At 36.3% G+C, this 23,229-nt stretch overlaps 1 protein-coding gene across 4 annotated transcripts in view; it reads right to left on the reverse strand.

The window, feature by feature from the left end:
• Positions 1 to 23,229, reverse strand: part of INTS2 (integrator complex subunit 2) — a 48,176-nt gene that overhangs the window by 14,660 nt on the left and 10,287 nt on the right. For all 4 annotated transcript variants that reach the window (XM_082705887.1, XM_082705888.1, XM_082705889.1 and 1 more), the window contains 11 exons: positions 20,755 to 20,981; positions 18,918 to 19,043; positions 14,609 to 14,680; positions 14,411 to 14,525; positions 10,958 to 11,026; positions 9,131 to 9,265; positions 7,421 to 7,597; positions 6,561 to 6,669; positions 4,717 to 4,821; positions 2,312 to 2,476; positions 674 to 875 (listed from right to left, as the gene is read on the reverse strand). In XM_082705887.1, coding sequence (XP_082562013.1) covers positions 674 to 875; positions 2,312 to 2,476; positions 4,717 to 4,821; positions 6,561 to 6,669; positions 7,421 to 7,597; positions 9,131 to 9,265; positions 10,958 to 11,026; positions 14,411 to 14,525; positions 14,609 to 14,680; positions 18,918 to 19,043; positions 20,755 to 20,981 — 1,502 coding nt within the window. The remainder of the gene's footprint in view (positions 1 to 673; positions 876 to 2,311; positions 2,477 to 4,716; positions 4,822 to 6,560; positions 6,670 to 7,420; positions 7,598 to 9,130; positions 9,266 to 10,957; positions 11,027 to 14,410; positions 14,526 to 14,608; positions 14,681 to 18,917; positions 19,044 to 20,754; positions 20,982 to 23,229) is intronic.

Raw genomic sequence — 23,229 nt, forward strand, 5'->3', positions numbered from 1 at the left:
ACTATGTAATATTGGCTTCAGGTGTACAATTTAGTGAATCACCACCTATAAACAACACCCTGTGCCCATCACAGGTGTACTCCTTAATCCTCATCACCTATTAAGAACAGGTGTTTTTGATGCAACATATGGAACAGGAGAGACACATCTTCCTAAAGGCAAAACAATTAACCCAGTGTTCTCTAAACTTCATGTGTGCTAGAATCACTAGGGAAATCCTTAAAAAAAACAAAACAAAAAAAAAAAAACAAAAAAAAAAACTAATGGCTAACTCCTACCAACAAACATTCTGATTTAATTAGCATGGGTTACAGCTCTCAGATGAGGCGGTTCAAAAGCTCTCCAGGTGATTTTAATGTGCAGTAAAATTTGAAGCCATGCTAAGGATTGCAAGACACATGGTGATCTAAATCACAATTAGCCACAAATGACTATATGTGAGAATTCATTTTTAAAGAACTTTCTCAAATTGGAAATACTTTAAGTTTTCTCTGTTTCTTAAAATAAAGTTTATTCTTTTCCTTAAAATTATAACAGCTCTTCAATTAATGGTCTTCAGAATGGACTTATATTGTCAGATAATCAACAATTTTTTCAATATTTTAGTTTAGGTTATTGTATACAATCACTGCTATATGCTTATTTATTATAGGAAACAATACACTGAACTTACCTTCTAGGCATCACAGTATTAAGAACCATCCACAGTTTATTGACGGTTTGAAGAATTCGTCGTGGAACCCCTGAATTCAACAGCTGGTTCATATTGGATGTTAATACTTCTGCATAAGGTATAAGTTCACTGGCAGAGAGTAGAGTCAAGTGTTCTAGAATCTGCATCACTTGTGTGTGACTTACTGGGACAGCTGAAAATGCTAAAAGGAAAACTTAGCAGTCATGATCTGAATTCTATATAGCTTACCAAATAGTATTTGGTAATACTTTCCTACACACCACATAAATCAAGGAAACACTGTTGCTGAAAAAGGGTAAAACTTTGAATCCTGGCCACAAGTTTTGGCTACACTTAAAATAAGGAGCTAAGAAAAATTCATGTCAAGTATACATATATTATAAAGATTAAAATAATCATAAAGATAAAAGTTATAAAAATCCCATTTTAAAAAACACATTAATTACCCAAAGACAAATGTCATTTCCTTGGTGATTCAGACTAATTTTAAAAACTGGCTGGAACATGAAAATATACCCAAGTATAGCTTTTAGTAGTAACATTCAAATTTTTTTTATATTTTCCAACTGGATGGCCCCTTTTACAAAATGTTAGTATACAGCACACTGCTGTTAGTCAAAAATTTCTAGAACTGTACTTTTCTTTTTTTTATCTTTAAAGATTTTATTTATTTATTTGACAGACAGAGATCACAAGTAGGCAGAGAGGCAAGCAGAGAGTGAGGAGGAAGCAGGCTCCCTGCTGAGCAGAGAGCTCAATGTAGGGCTCAATCCCAGGAACCTGAGATCATGACCTGAGCCGAAGGCAGAGGCTTTAACCCACTGAGCCACCCAGGTGCCCCAAGAACTGTACTTTTCAATAGAATAGTCACTAACCACATCTGGCTACTGAACACTTAAAAAATGTAGCTAGTGCAAACTGACATGTACTGTGAGTATAAAATGTAGACCAGATTGCAAAGACTTTCTATGGAAAAACAGTAAAATATCTCATTACTATTTTTATATTGATTATATGATAAAATGATAATATATTGATATATTGGGTTAAATAAAATAATTATTAAAAAAAAAACTACCTTTGCCTGTGTTTTACTTTTTTAGTGTGACTGTAGAAAGTTTAAAATATGATACGAGTGTGGCTCGTATCATATTTCTATTCGACAGTGCTTGAATATTGTCCATTAACGACAAGTACACTGCTCTATTCCATAGCATTTATTCCTGAGCAGTTTAGGACCTTCCTAAAACCACATGACCTGTTTAGTTGATGTTAACATAGAAACTATGAGAAAAAAGACACAAGCACGTCAGAAAGAAAAGGTTAAAATGCCTGAGGTGCCTGGGTGCATAAGTCAGTTAAAATGTCCAACTATTGATTTCCACTCAGGTCATGATCTCAGGGTCTTGAGATCAAGTACCAAGTAGGGCTCCATGCTCAGTGCATAGTCTGCTTGTCCCTCTCCCTCTGCTCCTCCCCAACTCAAAAATTACTTAAAATATATGGGCCAAACATTGTTTCACAGCCAGGAAAATTCTGCATGATTTTAAGATTTCAAGGAGCCTAACATCTCTTTGTCCTAGCAGAGGGGTTAAAGGAGTATCCAATTTACTGTACCTTCTTGAAGTTGTTTCGGAGAGTGGTTTTTGGCATTATTAGTCAGTAACATTCGCCTTAACAGGGCATCAGTCCCCGTGATTTCTTCTTCACAGATCCAATCATCCACAATGCATAAATGTGGGTAATTAGTTGCAAGGAGACGTAGTAAAGCAGAATGTAGCCCTTGAAAATTTACAAGAAGTCAACTGGATTCTTCACTCTCAAATACTCAAACTTCTCTCCTCACTCCCCTCTCTTTTGTCCCTTTCATTTTTGGCAAACCAAAGAAATGTGCACATCTTGTGCATGTACTACCGTATGAGAATTTCTGTTGCATAATTCAGTCAGAGAATCTGCTTAAATAAAGATCCCCAAGTGATCTGATACACAAAAAGTTGAAAACTACGAGTTTTATCAAAAGTTCTCAACCTTTCTTCCTTCCACCCTATCCCAACATAAAAGTCTCCCATCAGGAAACATTTGACACTGCAGTAGATCAAGTTGACTGGGGAGGAAAGAAAAAAAGGAGAAAAGAATGTCCATTTGGGGGAGATCGTATATGGTCTGAGAAAGGCCTTATTCAAAACTTCTGGTAGGCTTCTACAGAAAAACACATGACACATGCTCTTTTCCAACCCACTTCAGAATCACTGTTGCAGATAGGTAAAATCAAAGTTGCCCACCTGGAATGCCTAAAAGATCTCGGGCAGTTTACGTACATTTTTTCATTTCTCCCTAATGTCCCTTCAAGGTAAGCAATATTGTCTCCACTCTACTGTAAGGAAACATACTGAAAGACACAGCTAAGTATGTCAGCCCACCAAAGCAGTATGGATGATACCTACAAGACAGTGCATTTGTCTTCCTTCAAGAAAGTGAAGGAAGATCAAAAGAAATGGGAAACTTCCTTTTACTAAATCAAAGCATTCTTTCTAACCTTTTGCTTATAGTGCAGTTTGGCTATTCATGACTATTACTTTTAGTGATAAATGATTCTATAAAAAATGTCTATTTAGATATATGAAGTATATGAATATATACATGAAGTATATATGAATAGATACATGAAGTATACACTGTGTCAAGTGTTTGGTACATACATACCTAATAAATATTGTTTTTACTATATTATTATTATCATCCTCACCAGAGTTAAGAGCAGTAGTAAAAGTATTAGTTGTAATAAAAGTACTTTTCATCCAATTATCTCCTTATTATGCAACTTAGATAAAATCATACCACTTAGTCCCAGTAGGGAAAGTATCCACTTCCTTTGTCATAGAAACTGATTAAAATTAATATTTCTGTCTAAAAAAATGCTGCAACAATCAAAAGTAGTATTAAACATTTAAATATCTAAATGCACAACTACACATATAGTTAAGAGTATCTCAAAACAGTCACAAAATGACTGCTTACCAAATGAAAATTAATCTACACTTCATAATCTCTTCAATAAAATGTTAGTCACCAAACATTGCCAAATATAACATTAGTTTATGCAAAGATATAAGTAAATAAATGCACATATCTGGTTAAACGTGACCAAATAAGGTTATCTTTGTTCCTGCTTGAAATCAACCATAACAAACAAAGAAAAAAAAAACTCCAACTTCATAGAAACAAACAAGAAATCCATATTCAAACATTATAAAAAAGAGGTGTTAAATCAAAAAACAATTTTTTTTCAAAAAATATTACTATATATCTGACAATTTTATAGAAAAAAACAGTAATTCCAAGATGTGGAATATTTTGGAGGAAATAAAAGCAATAAGGTAGATCTACATGTATTGGCATAAAAGATTTCCAAGAGTCCAAGAGAAAAAAAAAATTCTCAAAAGAGATAGGGTATAATGTCATTCATAGTTTAAAAAAATAATTTTTTATTCATGTGTTTATCTATTAGCTTCAACTATATGAAACTATTTTTGCAGGTCAAAAAGGTTGGATACCTGCAATTTCATATCGTAAAACTTATAAATGTCTAAAATTACATACCAAAATAAAACTTGGTTTTGGGGAAGGAGGAATGCAAGTAGTAAGATAGTGAGGAAGGTAAAGAGGAATTTCACTCCTGAATTGTCTTTTTTTTGTTTTTTGTTTTTACCACCGAGCACATATTATACTTCATAACACTGTAAACAGTAAGGGGTTTTTTTGTTGTTTTATTTTTAAGATTTTATTTATTTATTTGACAGACAGAGATCACAGGTAAGTAGAGAGGCAGGCAGAGAGAGAGGAAGGGAAGCAGGCTCCCTGCTGAGCAGAGAGCCCAACATGGGGCTCTATCCCAGGACCCTGAGATCATAACCTGAGCTGAAGGCAGAGGCTTTAACCCACTGAGCCACCCAGGCACCCCAACAGAAAGGTATTTTTTTAACAATAATCATTAGCAGTAAAAAGCAAGAAAAACAAAATACCTCCCAACTCCTGCTGCAGCCCTTGAGCCTGTCGAATAAGGAATTTGATAGGAATCTGATCCATTAAAGATGACGAATATGATTTGGGCTTTCTTTGCATGGCAGCTGTCAGTCAAAGATACAAAGTGTGAATTAAGAACAGTGTAATAAACAATAGAAATCTTAACCTTCAACCTAAATGGAACAAAAACAACATTAGGTTACTTCTAACTCACTTAATCTGTGAATATGCTTCACAAAAAATGAAGAAATAATGGATACACAGTAAGAGCAAGAACATATCTAAGGGCAAGATCTGGAAAATGCCTCCAAATTGAAACCATTGAGGAGAAAAGTCCTAAGTGAGTGAAGCCATCTGCAGGAGTGCCCTACACTAAAACACAAAATCAAACAAAACAAAATTAAACAAAAACCCTGATAAGTAACTCAAGACTCTCCCAAATCTAATTAGGAAAACTAAATTCAGTCATGACCATATGGCTTAAAGCTTCGTGACTCCAACAGTCTTAATTTAATTATAGATCATCGCACTGACTCTTTTTAAAGGAAGCTGGGCAATATGAATTTAACTCCTTTCTCTCACAACTTCTATCTTCAACTAGAAAACAATTCTTTTTTTTAAAGATTTTATTTATTTATTTGACAGAGATCACAAGTAGGCAGTGAGGCAGGCAGAGAGAGAGGAGGAAGCAGGCTCCCCGCTGAGCAGAGAGCCCGATGCAGGGCTCGATCCCAGGACCCTGGGATCATGACCTGAGGCAAAGGCAGAGGTTTCAACCCACTGTACCACCCAGGTACCCCAACAATTCCTTTTTAAAAAAATCAAGTCCATCTTAGGGGTGCCTGGCTGGCTCAGTTTGTGGAGCATGCAACTCTTGCTCTCAGGGTTGTGAGTTTGAGCCCCACATTGGGTGTAGTGATTACTTAAAAATAAAAAACCTCATGGTCAAAAACCTTCAGTGGATTCTTATATCCCACAGAGTAAAGGTAGGTGCCGATCAACACTATCTTTCTCTGTCTCATCTCCATCATATGTATTTTTTTAATTTTATTTATTTATTTGTCAGAGAGGGAGAAAGCACACACACAAGGAGGAGGAGCAGTGGGCACAGGGAGAGGGAGAAGCAGACTCCCAAGCACAAAGCTGAGCAGGAAGCCCAAGGCGGGGCATTATCCCAGGACCCTGAGAACATGACTTGAGCCGAAGGCAGAAGCTTAACTGACTGAGCCACCCAGTGGCTCCTACCTTGTTTTTTAACTAACTACCCTAAAAAACAAGTGAATTTTTGTTTTCAAATATAGAAAAACACACTGCTTTATACTGAAAATCGTCTAGGTTAAATCTGATCTTCTGATACTATAGAAAGTAGTTAAATTTGAAAGCCCAGTTCAATGATAATTTTAATGGCAAAATGAAACTCTTCTGTTATTTTTTTCTGTTTTTGATTAGATTGCTATTCTTCACCTAATGGAAGGAAGGCAGGGCAAAGACTGAAATCAAGCAAAAAAAATAAATTTTCCGTTATATTTCCTTTAGGTTCATCTCTTAATTTATCAGCACTTAATTAAGGTCCTTAAAATTAATAAAATACAGACAATTCAGTTATTAATTTAGGCTGCTAAAAAGAGGGCTGAGACTTAAAGGGTGGTTATGTACCCATCTACACATGTATTTACGCATCAGAGTACACAGTGCCCATGCTACAAAGACTACAGAATGGTACTGGAGCCTGTTAGAATATTTGACCTTATTTTCTCACATGACAGCTTGGAAAGTAACAAAATGTAAACAAATAAAATGAACTAGCACTAGAAACACTCCCCTATGTATAAGTACAACTTACCTAAAGTCTTTGTGTTTGCTAGCAGAGCTTCCTCATAAGACAATACATAGTAAAGCACCAAGAGCTGTGCTGTGATGCTAAAACGTTGGTTAAGGCGGATGCTATCAGCCTGGAAGTGAGATTATAAACACGTAAGATACTGTTAAATTTCATGAGTGCTTTCTTGATGGTAAAAGCATTTTAAATAGACTATTCAGTTACTGTTCCCAAGCTCAGCTAAAACAGGAGAAACATTGCTATATTTGCATTAAACTCAAAGGGACAACTTGAAGTTTCAATTTGAGGTGGCATGGGAGAGTAAAGGCAACACGCCGAACAGTCTTTACGATTATAAAACGGACTTCAGCGAATCCATCAAGCTGCTTCTGAAAAAGGTTTACAGGAGTCTTAAATATTACCTGGAATTACCCGGAAGAAAATAACTCCTAAAAAAACAGTGTGCATTTGAATACATTTGTGAAAAATACAACTACTTTTTCTCTCTTAAAAGATGGAGAAAAAAGATTTTCTTCAAATTTCCCATTTGAATCTAACTAGATCTTAGATTCCTGGGAAGCTAAATAAACCTCTATTGACCATGTTGAGGTGTCACATACTCCTTTGTTAGGCACAACTCTCCAGGGCACTCTTTAGACTTTAAAATGGAGCTCTTTCGAAGATTTCCTCAGAAAGTACCTCTTCAACAAACTACTTGGAACTAATAGCATACTTGTAATTTCATAAGTGATCTGAAGAAATGTAATTCCATTTCAAAGTCAGAACCACCTAGAAGTCCTCTAATAATCCAAGGAAAAATATGGAACAAGTCAGAAGAATAAAAGAAAAATCAGCTAATCAATGTACGAGAACTACTATGTTACCCCAATGACTCCTTGGAAAATACTGAGGATCTCCTGTTCTGTAACTGGCTGATTTGTGGCTTCTGGATTAGATTTAGATGCAGGAGTAAGTATGGAATTTATGTACACATCAATCAGAGGAAGCAATTGAGGATGAAGTGGAGTAGAGGTTTCACACAGCTGCCTATAGATCCAGTCCTAAAAAAGAAGGTTATAGGCAGTAAATCAAGAAAAAGCAAACTTTATTAAGAACACACAATTTACATGATTTATGAATCAGTGAAACTATTAACTTCTAGCAGCTACAAATAAATTACCCAGTTTCACAACTGTCTTTGATCTAAAAATATGAATTACTTTTATATCCTAATCAAGACTATTGTCCAGTGGAAGATAAATCTATAATGAGGAATTTGGGTTTTGAATTTGGATTTGAGGTTTTTAATGTATTAGTTTTTAAGTAGCAAGAAAAATATTTTAAGTCCCTACTATATCTGTATTTTGAGCACTATCTGTGTTGTAGAAGACCCCACAGCACAGAGGAATTGAGGGAGAGGGATAGTTCTTCACAGCAAATCCTGAGGTAGATTAAGAAAGTGGCCTTGGGGCCACCTGGGTGGCTCAGTGGTTAAAGGCTCTGCCTTCAGCTCAGGTCATGATCCCAGGGTCCTGGAATCGAGCCCCACATCGGGCTCTCTGCTCAGCAGGGAGCCTGCTTCCTCCTCTCTCTGCCTGCCTCACTGCCTACTTGTGATCTCTATCAAATAAATAAATAAAATCTTTAAAAAAAAAAACGTGGCCTTGGCAACCACTTACAGGAGACCATCATTTAACTACACATGGACAGAGGACATGTGAATACATTGGGTGTGTTCAGACTCTTAATCTATTTCATGTGCTAAAAACATAAAGAAGTAGAAGATACAATCTACCTAGAAAATAACTCCACTAAATCATGAAAACAAGGATAGTTAAAGGTGATATATCAATACATATATTGTTGATTATTCTTTATAAATAGAAGAGCCTCTAGAAAAGGCTCAGATCTCTTTACCTTCTTGGGACTTATCTGTCTCTTTAGAAGGCCTTTAACTGTTTGACATAGCCAACTATAATTAATGGAAAATATGTCCAAATATGTATATTAGGTGTTAGCTGTCCTTGTGACAAAAGTACAAATGCTGGTCATGGCTGATAATGAACTTTCTCAGTTTGGTGAACAAAACCAAAGTATAGAAAATGGCAATTTTGGGTGCCTGGGTGGCTCAGTCATTAAGCATCTGCCTTTGGCTCAGATCATGATCCAGAAGTCCTGGGATGAAGCCCCACATCGGGCTCCTGTATAGCAGGAAGTCTGCTTCTCCCTCTCCTACTCCCACTGCTTATATTCCCTCTCTCGCTATTTCTCTCTCTGTGTCAAATAAATAAATAAAATCATAAAAGAAAAAGAAAGAAAATGGCAATTTTTTACCAAGTTTTAAAGAAATAGCCACATGATATTATCGAAATTTTAAATGGATTAGTAATACTGTACATTTTGTCAATAACTTAAGAGTTATATTGTTTTAAAAAAATCTGAAATTATACTAGTACTACATATAAATGATTAGTAATTAGACATATTTCATAAACACAAAACCCACAGTAGAAGTCTATAAACTGGAAAAGAGCTAGAAAAAAATAAATAAATAAACCTGGGTTGTTGCTTGTTATATAAATTTAAGATCATACTTTTATTGACACTTTGTGCTTGGTAAAGGAACGACTCCTGAGAAGCTGGTAAATACAATGAATAGGCAAAAATCCAGTAATGTTGGCACTCAGGTTGCTGGTGACAGGGACCCGAACAGCATGAGCTGTGACAACCTAAAAGGGAAAAATAGTATTAATACATATGACAGAAGCAAATGTAAAACTATTCTGTAAGAGAGAGGATTAGCAGGGAGAGTGTCAATACTTAATACAAATGTGGTCCCTAGAAATGAATGAGAAAAACTAATTGTCCAAGATTTAATTATTTCTAGATGATAAGGCAGCATACATTTAGGGATTTGTAAAACACTCTAATTTTTTAATTTTGTTTTTAAACATAGGTATGTTGACAGTAATGTAATAAGGTAAAAACACACAAAATTTAGAATTCTAAAATCTGGGCTCAGTGACTTCAGATAAGTCACTTTATCTTCCAGCCTATTTTCACATCTATAAAACGGGACAATACAGTCCTTATACCCACCTATAAAATGGTACAGTACAGTCTCACCTGCCTCAAAAAGTTTTTGTGAGGGGAAAAAATTGAAAAATATGTTTGAAAAACATATGTGAATTATGAAGTATCAGTTCTTTATATGTGACATAAATTCTCTATATATGATATAAATGATCACATAAATATAAACAGGGATTTTTATTGTTATTCTCATTGTTTTCAAAGACCCTCCCTAAAGTCCAGTGAGTTCAAATAAAAACATAAAAAATAACTTCTGAGTCTCCTATGCACTATTTATGTCTGTTTTGTGGGAGTGTATGTGTATTGAGGGAAGAAAGGAAAGTCTGGTATAGGGATGAGAATATCATCCTAAAAGAAGCAATACTTATGCATCTATGAGCATTCTCAAATATCTCATTTTTTCAGAAATATATATGCTTTTTGTAACCCCAAGTTTAAACTGACTAATCTGGGAATTAGTTTTCAATTTCAGAATTGTCTCTTTTGCTGAAAAAAATAAAATATCCTCAGGTTTACATATGGACAAAAGTGCTAAGGCAAAATAAGAACATGTAAATATAACAATAAAGAATTCAGGGGTGCCTGAGTGGCTGTCAGTTAAGCATCAGTTAAGCACTCTTGACCTCAGCTCAAGTCTTGATCTCCAGGTCATGAGTTCTAGCCCCCAAATAGGTTCCATACCCAGCCTAATAAAAAAAATTTTTTTTAAATAAAGAATTTAGACCCCAGCTTATAATTTATATAAAAATGAATGTTACAATCTAAAATTTTAAACAAGTTTTATTTTTCTCCTCACAAACCCAAATGATTACCCCATGTGAGATCCTACCAATACCAAAGACCATATTCTTAAGCATTTATTCAACAGCTCCAAAACATATAAATTTAAAGCATGCTTTTGTATGTAATAAGTAAATGGGATGATTCTTTATAGAAATTTTAAAAGATAAACTGAGGTGCCTGAGTGGCTCCATCAGTTAAGGATCTGTCTTGGGGTCAGTTCACGATCTCAGGGTCCTGGGATCACCCCGGACCCCTCCGCCTCCATATCTGGCTTCCTGCTCTGCAGAGAGTCTCTTTGTCCCTCTCCTTCTGCCCACTCCCCACACTTAGGCCCTCTCTCTCTCTCTCCCTCAGATAAGTAAAGAAAATCTTTGAAAAAAAAAATTTAATAAAAAATGAAGATTAAATTAACTATCATTGGAAACTAAAATGGAATAGAACAAGACCATAGCATTCTCTTAAGCTGAGATAAACAAGTTTTCCCCCCAAAGAATGTTGTAAAAGAAAGTTAAAGAAATACCTAAGAATAAAGTGAAAAGAAGTACCTGCTCAGTAAAAATTTCCTGTGTGAAGATAGTCTTCATCCTACTCAAGGAGCTTGGCTTAATCACAATCTAAAACAACCAAAAAAATTCTAACAGCAAGTAAAAATACATGAAGCACGCTTTTCTCTGATAAATGTATTCTCTAACATGGCTGTGATATGTAAAATTAATGTTCAAATACTCTATTTCAAAAGTGGCTTCTCAAACCCAACATCAGAGTGTTTTTCCTCAGACACTGAATCAACATACAAAATTACTTAGTAAATATTACTATCAGCCTTTCAAGTCAATGGCAAGAAGTGGATTATTCAATAAATGACGGTGAAATATCTACCTTTCTGGGGAGTAAATAAATAAACATGTATATGCATGTTTATATATATCTCTATATATCCGTACACATGAAACCATACCCAAAATGAACTTGAGTGTACTAAAGACTTAAATGTGAAACATGAAGCCACAAAAACGTTAGAAGAAAATATAGGTAAGTATTTCTTTAAACCTTTAGAAAGAGAAACATTTTTTTGCATTAAAAAAAATTTTGTGGGGGTGCCTGGGTAGCTCAGCCATTAAGCATCTGCCTTCAGTTCAGGTCATGATCCTGGGGTCCTGGGATCGAGCCCCATACCGGGCTCCCTGCTCAGTGGGAAGCCTGCTTCTCCCTCTCACACTCCCCTTGCTTGTGTTCCCTCTCTCACTGTGTCTCTATCAAATAAATAAATAAAATCTTTAAAAAAAAAATTTTTTTTAAGTAATCTCTATGCCCAAAGTGGGGCTCAAATTTACCACCCCAAGATCCAGTCATATACTCTACCAACTGAGCCAGCCAAGGTTCCCCCCCAACTTTTTTTTTAAGATAAACATTTCTAAGTGTAACAGCAAAGTAGGAACCAAAAAGGAAATACTATATATTCTATACACACTCACAAAAATAATTTCCATATGGCCAAAAAGACTGAGAAGAATAATTGCAACATATTGTACTTCTCACTTTAAAGACACTATGGACTATCAGATATGCTGATTTAATAGTAACATTTCAAGAGGCACCTGGGTGGTTCAGTTGGTTAAGTGGCTGCCTTCAGCTCAGGTCATGATCTCAGGCTCCTGAGATCAAGCCCCACAAGTCCCTGCTCAGTGGGAAGTCTGCTGCTTCCCCTGCTTATACTCTCTCTCTCAAATAAATAAAATCTTTAAGAAAAAAAAAGTAACTTTTCAAGAAAAAAAGTGAGGGGAGGGAATACTACCATATTATATTACAAGTCAACTATAAAATAAAGCCCCATTTCAATACTAGATAAAATACGTGCCTTGAAATCAATGAAACATGGTATACAAGGCATAATGGCATATCATGTATATGCCATTTGATCAGTAAGAGGAAAAATAAATCAATAAAAATCCCTATAGGAAAATTAGGACATTGATAAGCTTCTGCACAAAAGAAATGAACCAGCCAAGGGGCACCTAGATAGCTCAGTCAGTTAAGTATCTGCCTTTGGCTCAAGACATGATCCGGTTTTCTGGGATCGAGCCCCACACTGGGTTCCTTGCGCAGCAGGAAGTCTACGTCTCCCTCTCCCTCTATTCTTTCCCTGCTCATGCTCTCTCTCTCTCTCAAATAAATAAATTAAAAATCTTAAAAAAAAAAAAAAAAGAAATCAGCCCAAACAGATATTTTTTATTTTTTTTTTAAGATTTTATTTATTTATTTGATAGAGATCACAAGTAGACGGAGAGGCAGACAGAGAGAGAGAAGAGGAAGCAGGCTCCCTGCCGAGCAGAGAGCCCAATGCGGGACTCGATCCCAGGACCCTGAGATCACGACCCGAGCCAAAGGCAGTGGCTCAACCCACTGTGCCACCCAGGTGCCCCAAAACAGAGATTTTTAAAACCACCCCCCCAAAAACAACCACTATAAACTATAACTAAGACAGAATAATTAAAACTATAGTTCCACTAGGAATGGATGAAGAGCAAAATAAGTGAGATCATCTTTGATCAATCAAAATTATAAAGATTAAAAAGAATGGTTAAAAAAAAAAGAATGGTAATGCCCAGTAGTAGTGAGTGTCCAGTTAGCTAGCACTCTCATACACTAATGGGAACAGTTAAACTGGTATAATCTTCCTTAAAGGTAATCTGGCAATCCTCATTAAACACCTTAACATCATCATATTTTGACTGCTAGAATTATTCCTAAGGAGCTAATCCAAAAACTGTTTAAAGGGGACGCCTGCCTAGCTCAGTTGGTAGAGAACGCAACTCTTGATCTTGGGGTCCTGAGTTCAAGGCCCACGTTGGGTGTAGAAATTTCTTAAAAAAAAAAACTGTTTAAAGATAAACATGTGAGTGCTCCTGTATGTATTTATGTAAATAAGGATAACCATCTAAGCACCATTCAGAAACTGGAAAATCTACATGGCAAAAAGAAAGGATCCATTAAGAAAGTCATGATTGGTACATAAGATGAACCAAGATACAGTCAATGAGACATTGTATTGAATTAGAACATTTAATTGACCTCCCTTCTCAGTGGGGAGTCTGTTTCTCCCTCTGCCCCTCACCCTACTTATACTCTCTCTCTCTCGGGCTTTCTCAAATAAACAAAAATCTTTAAAAAAAAAAAAAAAGGACATTTATTGATATGAGGAAATGTCATCACATATTAGTTAAGTTCTTTAAATTACAAAATATATATATCGGGGCGCCTGGGTGGCTCAGTGGGTTAAAGCCGCTGCTTTCGGCTCAGGTCAGGATCCCAGGGTCCTGGGATCGAGCCCCACATCAGGCTCTCTGCTCAGCAGGGAGCCTGCTTCCTCCTCTCTGTCTGCCTCTCTGCCTACTTGTGATCTCTGTCTGTCAAATAAATAAATAAATCTTTAAAAAAAAAAATATATATATATATATATATCAATGTAAAGAAAGAACAGACAGAAAAATGTTAACAGTAGTATAGTTGATATCTTGAACAATGAAATAATTTTCTTCTTTCTTTTGTGTTCTCCAAGCTTTCTATATTTTGGGGTTTCTCAACTTTCTATTCTTGTAAATAAATGTTTTCATAATATACATTTTTTTCTAAGAGCTCCTGGCAAAATTTCGAACTATTAAACTAAAATTACTTCAAAATGGAAACAAAATGTACTGTGGACTCCAAGAAACAAACTGAGGGTTTTGGAGGGGAAGGAGGTAGAGGGATGGGTAAGCCTGGTGGTGGGCATTATGGAGGGTATGTACTGAATGGAGCACTGAGTGTGGTACATAAACAATGAATTTTGGAACACTGAAAGAAATAAAATGAAAATAAAATAAAACAAAATTAAAAATGTATATTTATAAAACAAACAAAAAAAAGTACTATACACTACCAAAAAAAAAAAAAAAAAAAAAAAAAAAAACACCCAGCTTAGAACTCTCTTCCTTAGAAAGAAGATAAAAGAAAATTACCTTCATCCCCAAAGTGGAACAGACCAAGTCAATGATAGCACTAAGTTGGTTGCTGTGAAAGTACATAGCAACCAATAACAACATCTCTCCAAAAGAAGCAGAGACGCCAGAAGTACTGTTGAAACAAAAAAGAAAATATGAATTTCCAAAGAGAAGATAAGAAACACTTACTAACTGCAACAAATGAAGTCATCTTACCTTTCAAAATAAGCTTCTTCTTTTATCATCCAACTTAGCCACACTACCATTAGCTGCTCCTGTTCAGGTGTACTATATAAAAAATACAAGAAAGTCACTGACTTAAACCAGATATACTAGCATAAGAATGAGAAAACATTCTGGAATTATTTTTAGCAGAAATTACTTTTTCCTTCCCTATTTTGAAATAATCAATTCAAGTTAATTGCTTGTTGAAATGGCCATTAACTGTCATTGAAGTATAAAGTGGTTTCAGAGATGAAGAATAAGACCCTTTGCTTTTATAAATGTGAACAATCTCTTTCAAAGGCTTAATTACTGCATCTGCAACTTGGAGAGAGTGAACTTCCTCTTATTTTTTTAGAAAAGCAAAGACCTTCTGGGATTAAAATGGTAGAAGAACTATATTAACAGCTAATATTTCATATAAGAGTTAAGACACTCATCAAGTCTCAAACTGAGTACTAAAGAAGTAACAAGGAAAATAAAATTTAATTTATAGAAACATTTTTGAGCAGAACTCAAAATTAAAGAGAAATAAGTGATTACTATTCGAAGAAAAAGGAAAAAGAGCCACGGGTTCATGAAACATAAAAAATGATTATAAAAATGTACCAACAATGTTTTAATAGGGAATTCCTAGACTTATCTTGAAAGATACAAGTCAACTTTGACTTGTGAAAATAATTTTTGATTTTCTTCTACTTCACTGCAGTGTAAATGAGTAAAACAAAAAGCAACTAAAAAGCCTGCTATCCCAAGCTAAGAAAATTTAAAAGATCATTCTCAACGATACCAAAACCATTCCACTAATAAAAGACAGCATTATATAGTAGAAAGGTAACAGCCTTTAGGCCATGGGAGAGCTCAGAAGGAATCCTACCTCTATTAATGACTGGTAATGTGATCTCAAACAAGAAATTTAAATGATCCTTCTGAACTTCAACTCTGCTATCCAAAAATACAGATAGAAATACCCACCCTTCTAGATGCAATGAAGATTACAATTTTAGCAATTACTTCAGGTAAAGAGAAAAGAGAGCACTTCATTTTATTACCTATTTTCACACCCTACTAAAACTCTAAACTACATTAAAGGGATTTTCCTAAAAATGCATAAATGCATAAGATGATGCTGAGGAACAGCACAAAATACTGGAAGCAAGAGCACATAGAGAAGAGTGGTAACTAATTCAGCAGACCCAAGAAAGCAGAATACTAGACTAGCAGGAGGGAAAAGCCAATCCACCTTACACCACAGAATCCCCAAAGATTCTGTCAGGAACTGACAGTTCCAGGGAGTTCTGGGAGGGAGAGTAAATACTGACTTAACTAGAAAGATCAACAGTCTATATAGGTAGCAGACCTCCAGATCACCTCCTCCATTCCACACATTAGATGAATTCCCACCCCCCAGCAGAAAGAAGATGGGAGATTTGTGCTCTGGAGATGGTGAAAGAGGGTGTCTCTGAACTGAGGATCAACCAGGAATATTTGCGACACCATTCTAAAAGTAGAATTAAGTGAGTGATCATACTGCAGACTCAGATCTCCCAGCCCTTAACTTTGCTTATGGGTTTCTTTATTCTCCAGGTAAGGCAAAAGTCTTCTCTAAGAATCTGATAAGCCCAATAGTTTCTCAAAGAGCCACCGATGCATAAAAAGACTCAATTTGCTTTTTAGTTTCTTACTCTTTTTAAAAAATATTATTTGAGAGAGAGAAAGAGAGAGGGAGCTCCCCAAGGAGCTCCATCTCACAACCCTGAGATCATGACCTGAGCAGAAATCAAAACCCAGACACTCAAAACACTGAGCCATCCAGGCACCCCTCCTACTCTTAAATATAACAATCTAGAATGATCAAAGCCCTGAAAAAAAAGTTTCTAACTTGAAAAATAGAGACCCAAAAAAGCAGGGAAAAAAACCCTTAGAGAAAACAACAGTACTAATAAAACCTCTTCAATCATTATGATTAATATCAGAGAAATTGGCACCATGAAGCAAGAGCTACCATTTAGAAGAAATAACCAGAAAACAAACAAAAAAAGCTCTTAGATATCAAAAATGACAGAGGATCGGAAGTTGAAAACAAATCCTTCGAAGGTAGAATAAGCAGTATCGTTTTAAAGTGATAAAAATGTTCCCAAATTAGATTGTGGTAATGTTTGTACAACTTTATAAATATACTTAAAACTGTTGAATTGTACACTTTAAAATGGGCAAATTTTATGGTATGTAAATGGTCTCTCAACTGAGCTGTTTTTTAAAAAGTAGAACAAGACAAAGATAAGGAAAATAAGATAATCATTTCAGGAAGTCCAATATCTAAATAAGAGAAGGTTTGGGATAGGAAAAAAAGTCATGTGGAACACTGACAACAAATAAGTTTAAGAAAATTTCCTAGAACTGAAGCACATGAGTTCTCGGGTTGAAAGGGTTTACTGAATATCTACCACAATAGATAAAAGCAGGTATACCATCCAAAAATTTCAAAACCCTAGGGACAAAAAGTTAATCCTTCATGTCTCCATATTAAAAAAAAAAAAAAGCAAAAACAAAAACAAAAACAAAAAAACAGGCTGCACAAAAAAAAAACCACAAAACAAACAACCAAGAATCAGAATGTCATCAGATTTCTCAACAGCAACACTAGAAGTCAGAAGACAATGCAGCAAGATTTTCAAAATTCTCAAAGGAAATTTATTCCAACCCCAAATTCTAAACCCTATGAAACTGTCAATCAAGTGCTAAAGTAGAATAAAGACATTTTCAGAAACACCCAGTCTCAAAATAACTGACCTCCCACATACCCATGCTAAAGAAGCAAAATGAGAAAGCAATTTAAAAAACAGACATATGTTGCAGTGCCTGGCTGGCTCAGTCAGTAGAGCATGCAACTCTTGATTTTGGGATTATAAATTCAAGCCCACATCAGGTGTACAGATTACTTTAAAAAATAAAATCCAAAAAAGAATAAAATAAAATAAAATAAAATCCTGGGGTGCCTGGGTGGCTTGTTCGATTAAGCTTCTACCTTCAGCTCAGGTCATGGTCTCAGGGTCCTGAATCAAATCCACATCAGGCTCTCTGCTCAGCAGGAAGCCTGCTTCTCCCTCTCCCTCTGACAGTCCTCCTGCTTGTGGTCTCACTCTCATTCTCTCTCTCAAATAAATATGTAAATAAAATTTTTTTAAAAAATTAATAAATTAGGGCACCTGGGTGGCTCAGTGGGTTAAGCCACTATCTTCGGCTCAGGTCATGATCTCAGGGTCCTGGGATCGAGTCCCGCATCGGGCTCTCTGCTCAGCAGGGAGCCTGCTTCCTCCTCTCTCTCTCTCTCTCTGCCTGCCTCTCTGCCTACTTGTGATCTCTGTCAAATAAATAAATAAAATATTTTTTAAAAAAATTAATAAATTAAAATAAAATCTTAAAAAAGAGAGAGAGAGAGATGGAAAATGCAGGAAGCAGGAGATCCAAGAAAGGAGATGTAGAGCAAGTCCTGAAAATAACGAAGAGCAATTCCAGGATGAGAGCTGTGTACCAGATGTAGAAGTAACCAGTTCAGAGAGTCAGGAGAGCTTCCTTAAGAAAATAAAGTTGACAGAATAAGGAGTCTGAAGATCTTGAAGGGGAGTCAGAATGGCAGATATTGAAGTTGCATTAACGTTAAGTACTCAGAACAAAGAGCAAATGAAAAACAGACAAACAAAACATGGGATAATTATTAAGACAAAAGCAAGTTTTACAGAAGAAAAATTATCATCTGTTACATGGCTAAACTCCCAATAGAGGCAATATGAACAACTATATATTTTTCAAAGCAAATTTGCAATATAACTGTACTGGGACAGTGGAGAGATGGGAAGGATATGGAGATGCGCAGGGTCGTGGGGGGGCGGGGAGACGAGAAAGACACAACTAATTCCGCATCTTTCATTGTAGGAAATCCACAATTACTCCTAAAACTGAAAAGTCAAAAATACAGCAAATCAAACACATTATTTAAAAATGCGGAAGTGAAAAAACCAAAAACATCGGCTAAAAGAACTGAAGGAAGTTGAAAGAAGTTGCCTCAAGGGAAGGGGAAACAGGATGCAAGGGTACAGGGGCTGCTATTTGCTTTCCCTAATCTTGAAGAACTAGTATGACTCCTTTAACTGGCATCCAGTAGATGTTACCACGCCATTTCCTAAAAGGTGATAGCACCGTCCATTTTTCTAGTAAGCTCCCGATTAATGCTACATGTGCATTTTCACAAATAAGCAAAAGCAGACCTTCAGAAAACAGAGCAAGCTTTATAGGAAGGTACCTGACAAGTGTAGAAAAGGCCAGCAGCATACAAAAGGAAAGCGAAACAAAGCGAACCCCAGCTGGTGTAGCAGGAGGACGGCTGGTCATCAACTGCAGCAACTGCTCAGCTTCTTCCTCAGTTGGTCTAAAAAAAGGGATAGATTATTAAGTTTTACTTTTCGTAGTTGAGAGAAGAAGGAAGAAAAGGGGATTCCCCAAGAGTTGGACTTTTCAGATAGAAATTCTGAGCTTTATAATGATACCTTCCTATTTATAAAACCTTTACAATCTTCAGTCGGTAAAAGCAACACTGCTGCGCTTACCACCAGTGCTTTTCCTCAGACACAAACACACGCAATCCTCACTTGGCACAGTAGCAGGAGACTACAAAAATAAGCACGCAAGCTGAAACTACGTATCGTGATTGAAATAATCAATGGGGAAAGTTAACTGTTAAAAGTTAAAAGTTAAAAAAAAAAAGTTAAAAGTTAACCTTTAAAGTTTGCCAAAACATTAAAAACTTTCTGTCAGTCATAATGCATAGGGAGGTGAAAAAAATAGCAAATATTTATATAGTGCTCTATAATTGAAAATATTACAAACATTGGAAATTAAAGTGTTTTCTTTGTAAAAAACTTGTCACGAATAGTTTGAAAAGCCCTTGCCTTCTTCTCATTATATATCTTATAATGTGGAGTGAACCTCTTTCTTAAGCCTTGAAGAACTGTCATCCCCCTTTCTAAGCTCGGCTCTGATTCCAATATTTTATCCTTTGTTAGGTTCTGTCATGAAATATCTGAGAGTTCCTTTAATGCGAAGATTTTTGGCAGCTTCACCTCCTCTGGGACTTCATCCTTTTCTCCACAATGACTTTCCTCAATCAGGTTGACAAGGGCACCTTCACTAAGTTCTTCAGCTACATTATCTTGGGTTTCTCAAATGGCAACAGTGCTGACATCTTTAAGATCGGCTACTACATTTATGTTTGGTTCAAACAGCACTTCCAGTGTTACCACCCTTGTTTCTTTGCTACACATTCATCCTTCTTGGTCAATTCCTTCTTTCAATTATTTCTGTTAATGACACAAGGGTTTATCCCTGAGATAAGGCAACAGTACAACTCTGCACTTTCCTGCCTCTTCACCAACTGACTAATAGATTGGCAGTGACCAGTCACCAACAACTTTAAAAGAAATGAGGTGCATCTATTATTTATAGAATGACCTGTGGCTTAAAAAGCTCTTGCAAAGTTTGTACTTCATGCGATTATTTGGTCAATGTATCATGATAACTGATACATTAGTTGTTGAGGGAGTAGTGTTAATAACTAAGCCAATACCAAGTCCAGGTTAGTGAAATTCAAACTTATCAGAGACACACAAAGTGAGGACTGTATGCATAGTGGTTGAGGACATTATTCAAAAGGATGTAATGCAGTGACTACAGTGAACCTTGTGCTTAATAATCACAACATGTCAATTTTAAATAATCCGTGATCTCAGCTGTGAAAGGACAGGAGAGATTTACTTCAACTAGGTGCATGGACTTGGTCAAGTATCACTCACAGATCATTCACTCTAGTCCTGTCGAGCTGTGGTAAAGTCACGGGTTTTCTTAAACTGCTCTGGCCCCTCCCATATTCACATAATTCTATTTACAATCAGACAAAAATAGATGGATACATCCCACCTGGGAATGTTTTTGCCTTGGGACTTTGTTCTTGATACAGGCCAGCCCACTACCTAAGCCCAGCAGAAAACCCAAATCCTCAGTTAAAAGGCTTTTGGCTCACTTTCTTGGGAATAGAAACAAGAAAGTAAAATGATAAAAAGATAAAATATCAAATTATTGAATACTTGAGTCCAGCGATCCCCATCAAAGCACAGTACAGACGTAAGAGCGCACTGGCTTTCACAACATGCTCTTCTTTCAGCCCCGAATACACAGACACATTGGGCTCCATCTCCACATCAGCTTCTTCCACAATGCGGGTACTTCTTACTGTGGGGAGAATGCCCATCAACTCCAGAAGAAGCTGCCTTCTCATTTGCCAAAGGACAGAACTACTGGTCTCTCTTTTTCTCTGTAAAAAATATGGACCACAAAACGAAGGAACCATGGAGCACTTACTAAGTCAAAAGGATGCTCAAACAAAGCTCCCCCCATTAAACATTTAAAACTGACCTATTTGAAAAGGCTGTCAGAACTGCAGAATCTTGTTTTAACCAAATGAGCAAACTCAAAATTCACTTTGAAGAATACTCTACTCACCTTACTATGGATTGGCTTTACAGAAAACACTAAATTAATGACAATCTGAACTGTAAAATTTCACTTAAATGGTTATTGCAAATACATAATGACTAAAGGAGTCATCTGTGATATAGTCATCTGTGATACAGAGACACAACACCTTGGTTTAAACAATAGCTCTGCCATTGATTATGTATGCTTACCTCTCTGAACCCCATTTTTAAAATTTTTTTTTTTAAGATTTTTATTTATTTATTTGACAGAGATCACAAGTAGGCAGAGAGGCAGGCAGAGAGAGAGGAAGAAAAGCAGGCTCCCTGCCAAACAGAGAGCCCAATGCAGGGCTCGATCCCAAGACCCTGGAATCATGACCCGAGTCAAAGGCAGAGGCTTTAATCCAGCCACGTGCCCCAAACCCCATTTTTTTAGTGACAAGGAAGTAAATATTTTATTAATAATATTTAACTCCCAAGGCTGTTGTAATTAGGAGTTTAGAAGACTATCACCCTCACAGTTCTTCAGGCAAGGATAATGTTTTAGTCATCCGTTACTTGGCAGGGCCTACCACTGTGCCTGAAATACAGCAAGCACTCAATATCTGTTAAATAGACAAATGAACAAAGATCACACATATGAAAGCAGTTCTAAACTGTAAAGAACTAGGCAAATGTTAATTATTTTTAGAGTGTCTCTAACTAAAATATAATAAACCTGCTTTAATAGCATTAGGTTCAAATAAGAAATTTACTGCACACAAAGGACACTTACAAACAAGATGAACATCCCAAAGTGCTTAACACAGCACCTGACATATATTAAGTACACAACAGTGTTCACTTCCCTTAAAAAGCAAAGCTTGAGGGGCACATAGGTGGCTCAGTGGGCTCAACCCCAGGACCCTGAGATCATGACCTAAGCCGAAGCCGACTGAGCCACGCAGAAACCACCGCTCCACCAGAAATGTTCTTTGAAAAAGTAAAAATTTTGTAACTTAAAAGCTGTTGCAAAATATAATATATATTCATCAATAGATGAATAAACAAATTAACATGTGGTATATACATACGATGAATATTATTCAACCTTGAAAACATATACTACAACATGCATGGACTTTGAAAACATTATGATAACTAAAACAAGCCAAACTCAGTAACAGAACTGCTGTGTGATTCCACTTATCTGAGCTAACTAGAACAGTCAAATTCATAGTGATAGAAAGTATAAAAAAGTTACCAGAGGCTGGAAGAAAGGAGGAAAGAGAATTGTTTAATGGGTAGGGTTTCTTTTTAAGATGATGAAAAAGTTCTGAAAATGAACAGTGATGATGGTGGCAAAACTTACAAAGGATTAAAACGGTAAATTTCATGTTATGTATATTTTACTACAATAAAAAATACATATTAAAATTACAGACTATAATAACTTATTTTGATGATGAATCTAACCCAGAACACTAGTGATTCCCAAAATTCTTTCCCAGAGGGTCCAGAGGTCAAAAACATATCCTTAAACATTATTGGCCATTTCTACTCTCATTTTCTCACAAGCATACAATGTAGTTTTTCAAAGGTTCTACTGAACCAGACATTAAAGAGAAATGCAAAAATGTACTCTTCTCGCTAAATTTTTGGAAAATATGTTCATTTTTCATTAAAAATATGTTCATATTTAATACAGTTATTATTGTTATTTTTAAATGAATTCAGTAGGGGCACCTGGATGGTTCAGTTAGTTAAGCATCTGCCCCTGGCTCAGGTCATGAACCCAGAGTCCTGGGGTTGAGCCCCATGTCAGGCTCTCTGCTCAGCAGAGAGGCTACTTCTCCTCTCCCTCTGCCTCTCACCCCTCTCCTCTCCCCCTGCTCCTTCTCACTCACTCTCTCTCAAATAAATAAAATCTTTAAAAATAAAAAAAATTAAGGGGCGCCTGGGTGGCTCAGTGGGTTAAGCCTCTGCCTTCGGCTCAGGTCATGATCTCAGGGTCCTAGGATCGAGTCCCGCATCTGGCTCTCTGCTCCACAGGGAGCCTGCTTCCTCCTCTCTCTCTCTCTCTCTCTCTCTGCCTGCCTCTCTGCC

Source organism: Mustela nivalis (assembly GCF_964662115.1).
Source record: "Mustela nivalis genome assembly, chromosome: 17".
Taxonomy (NCBI): Eukaryota; Metazoa; Chordata; class Mammalia; order Carnivora; family Mustelidae; genus Mustela; species Mustela nivalis.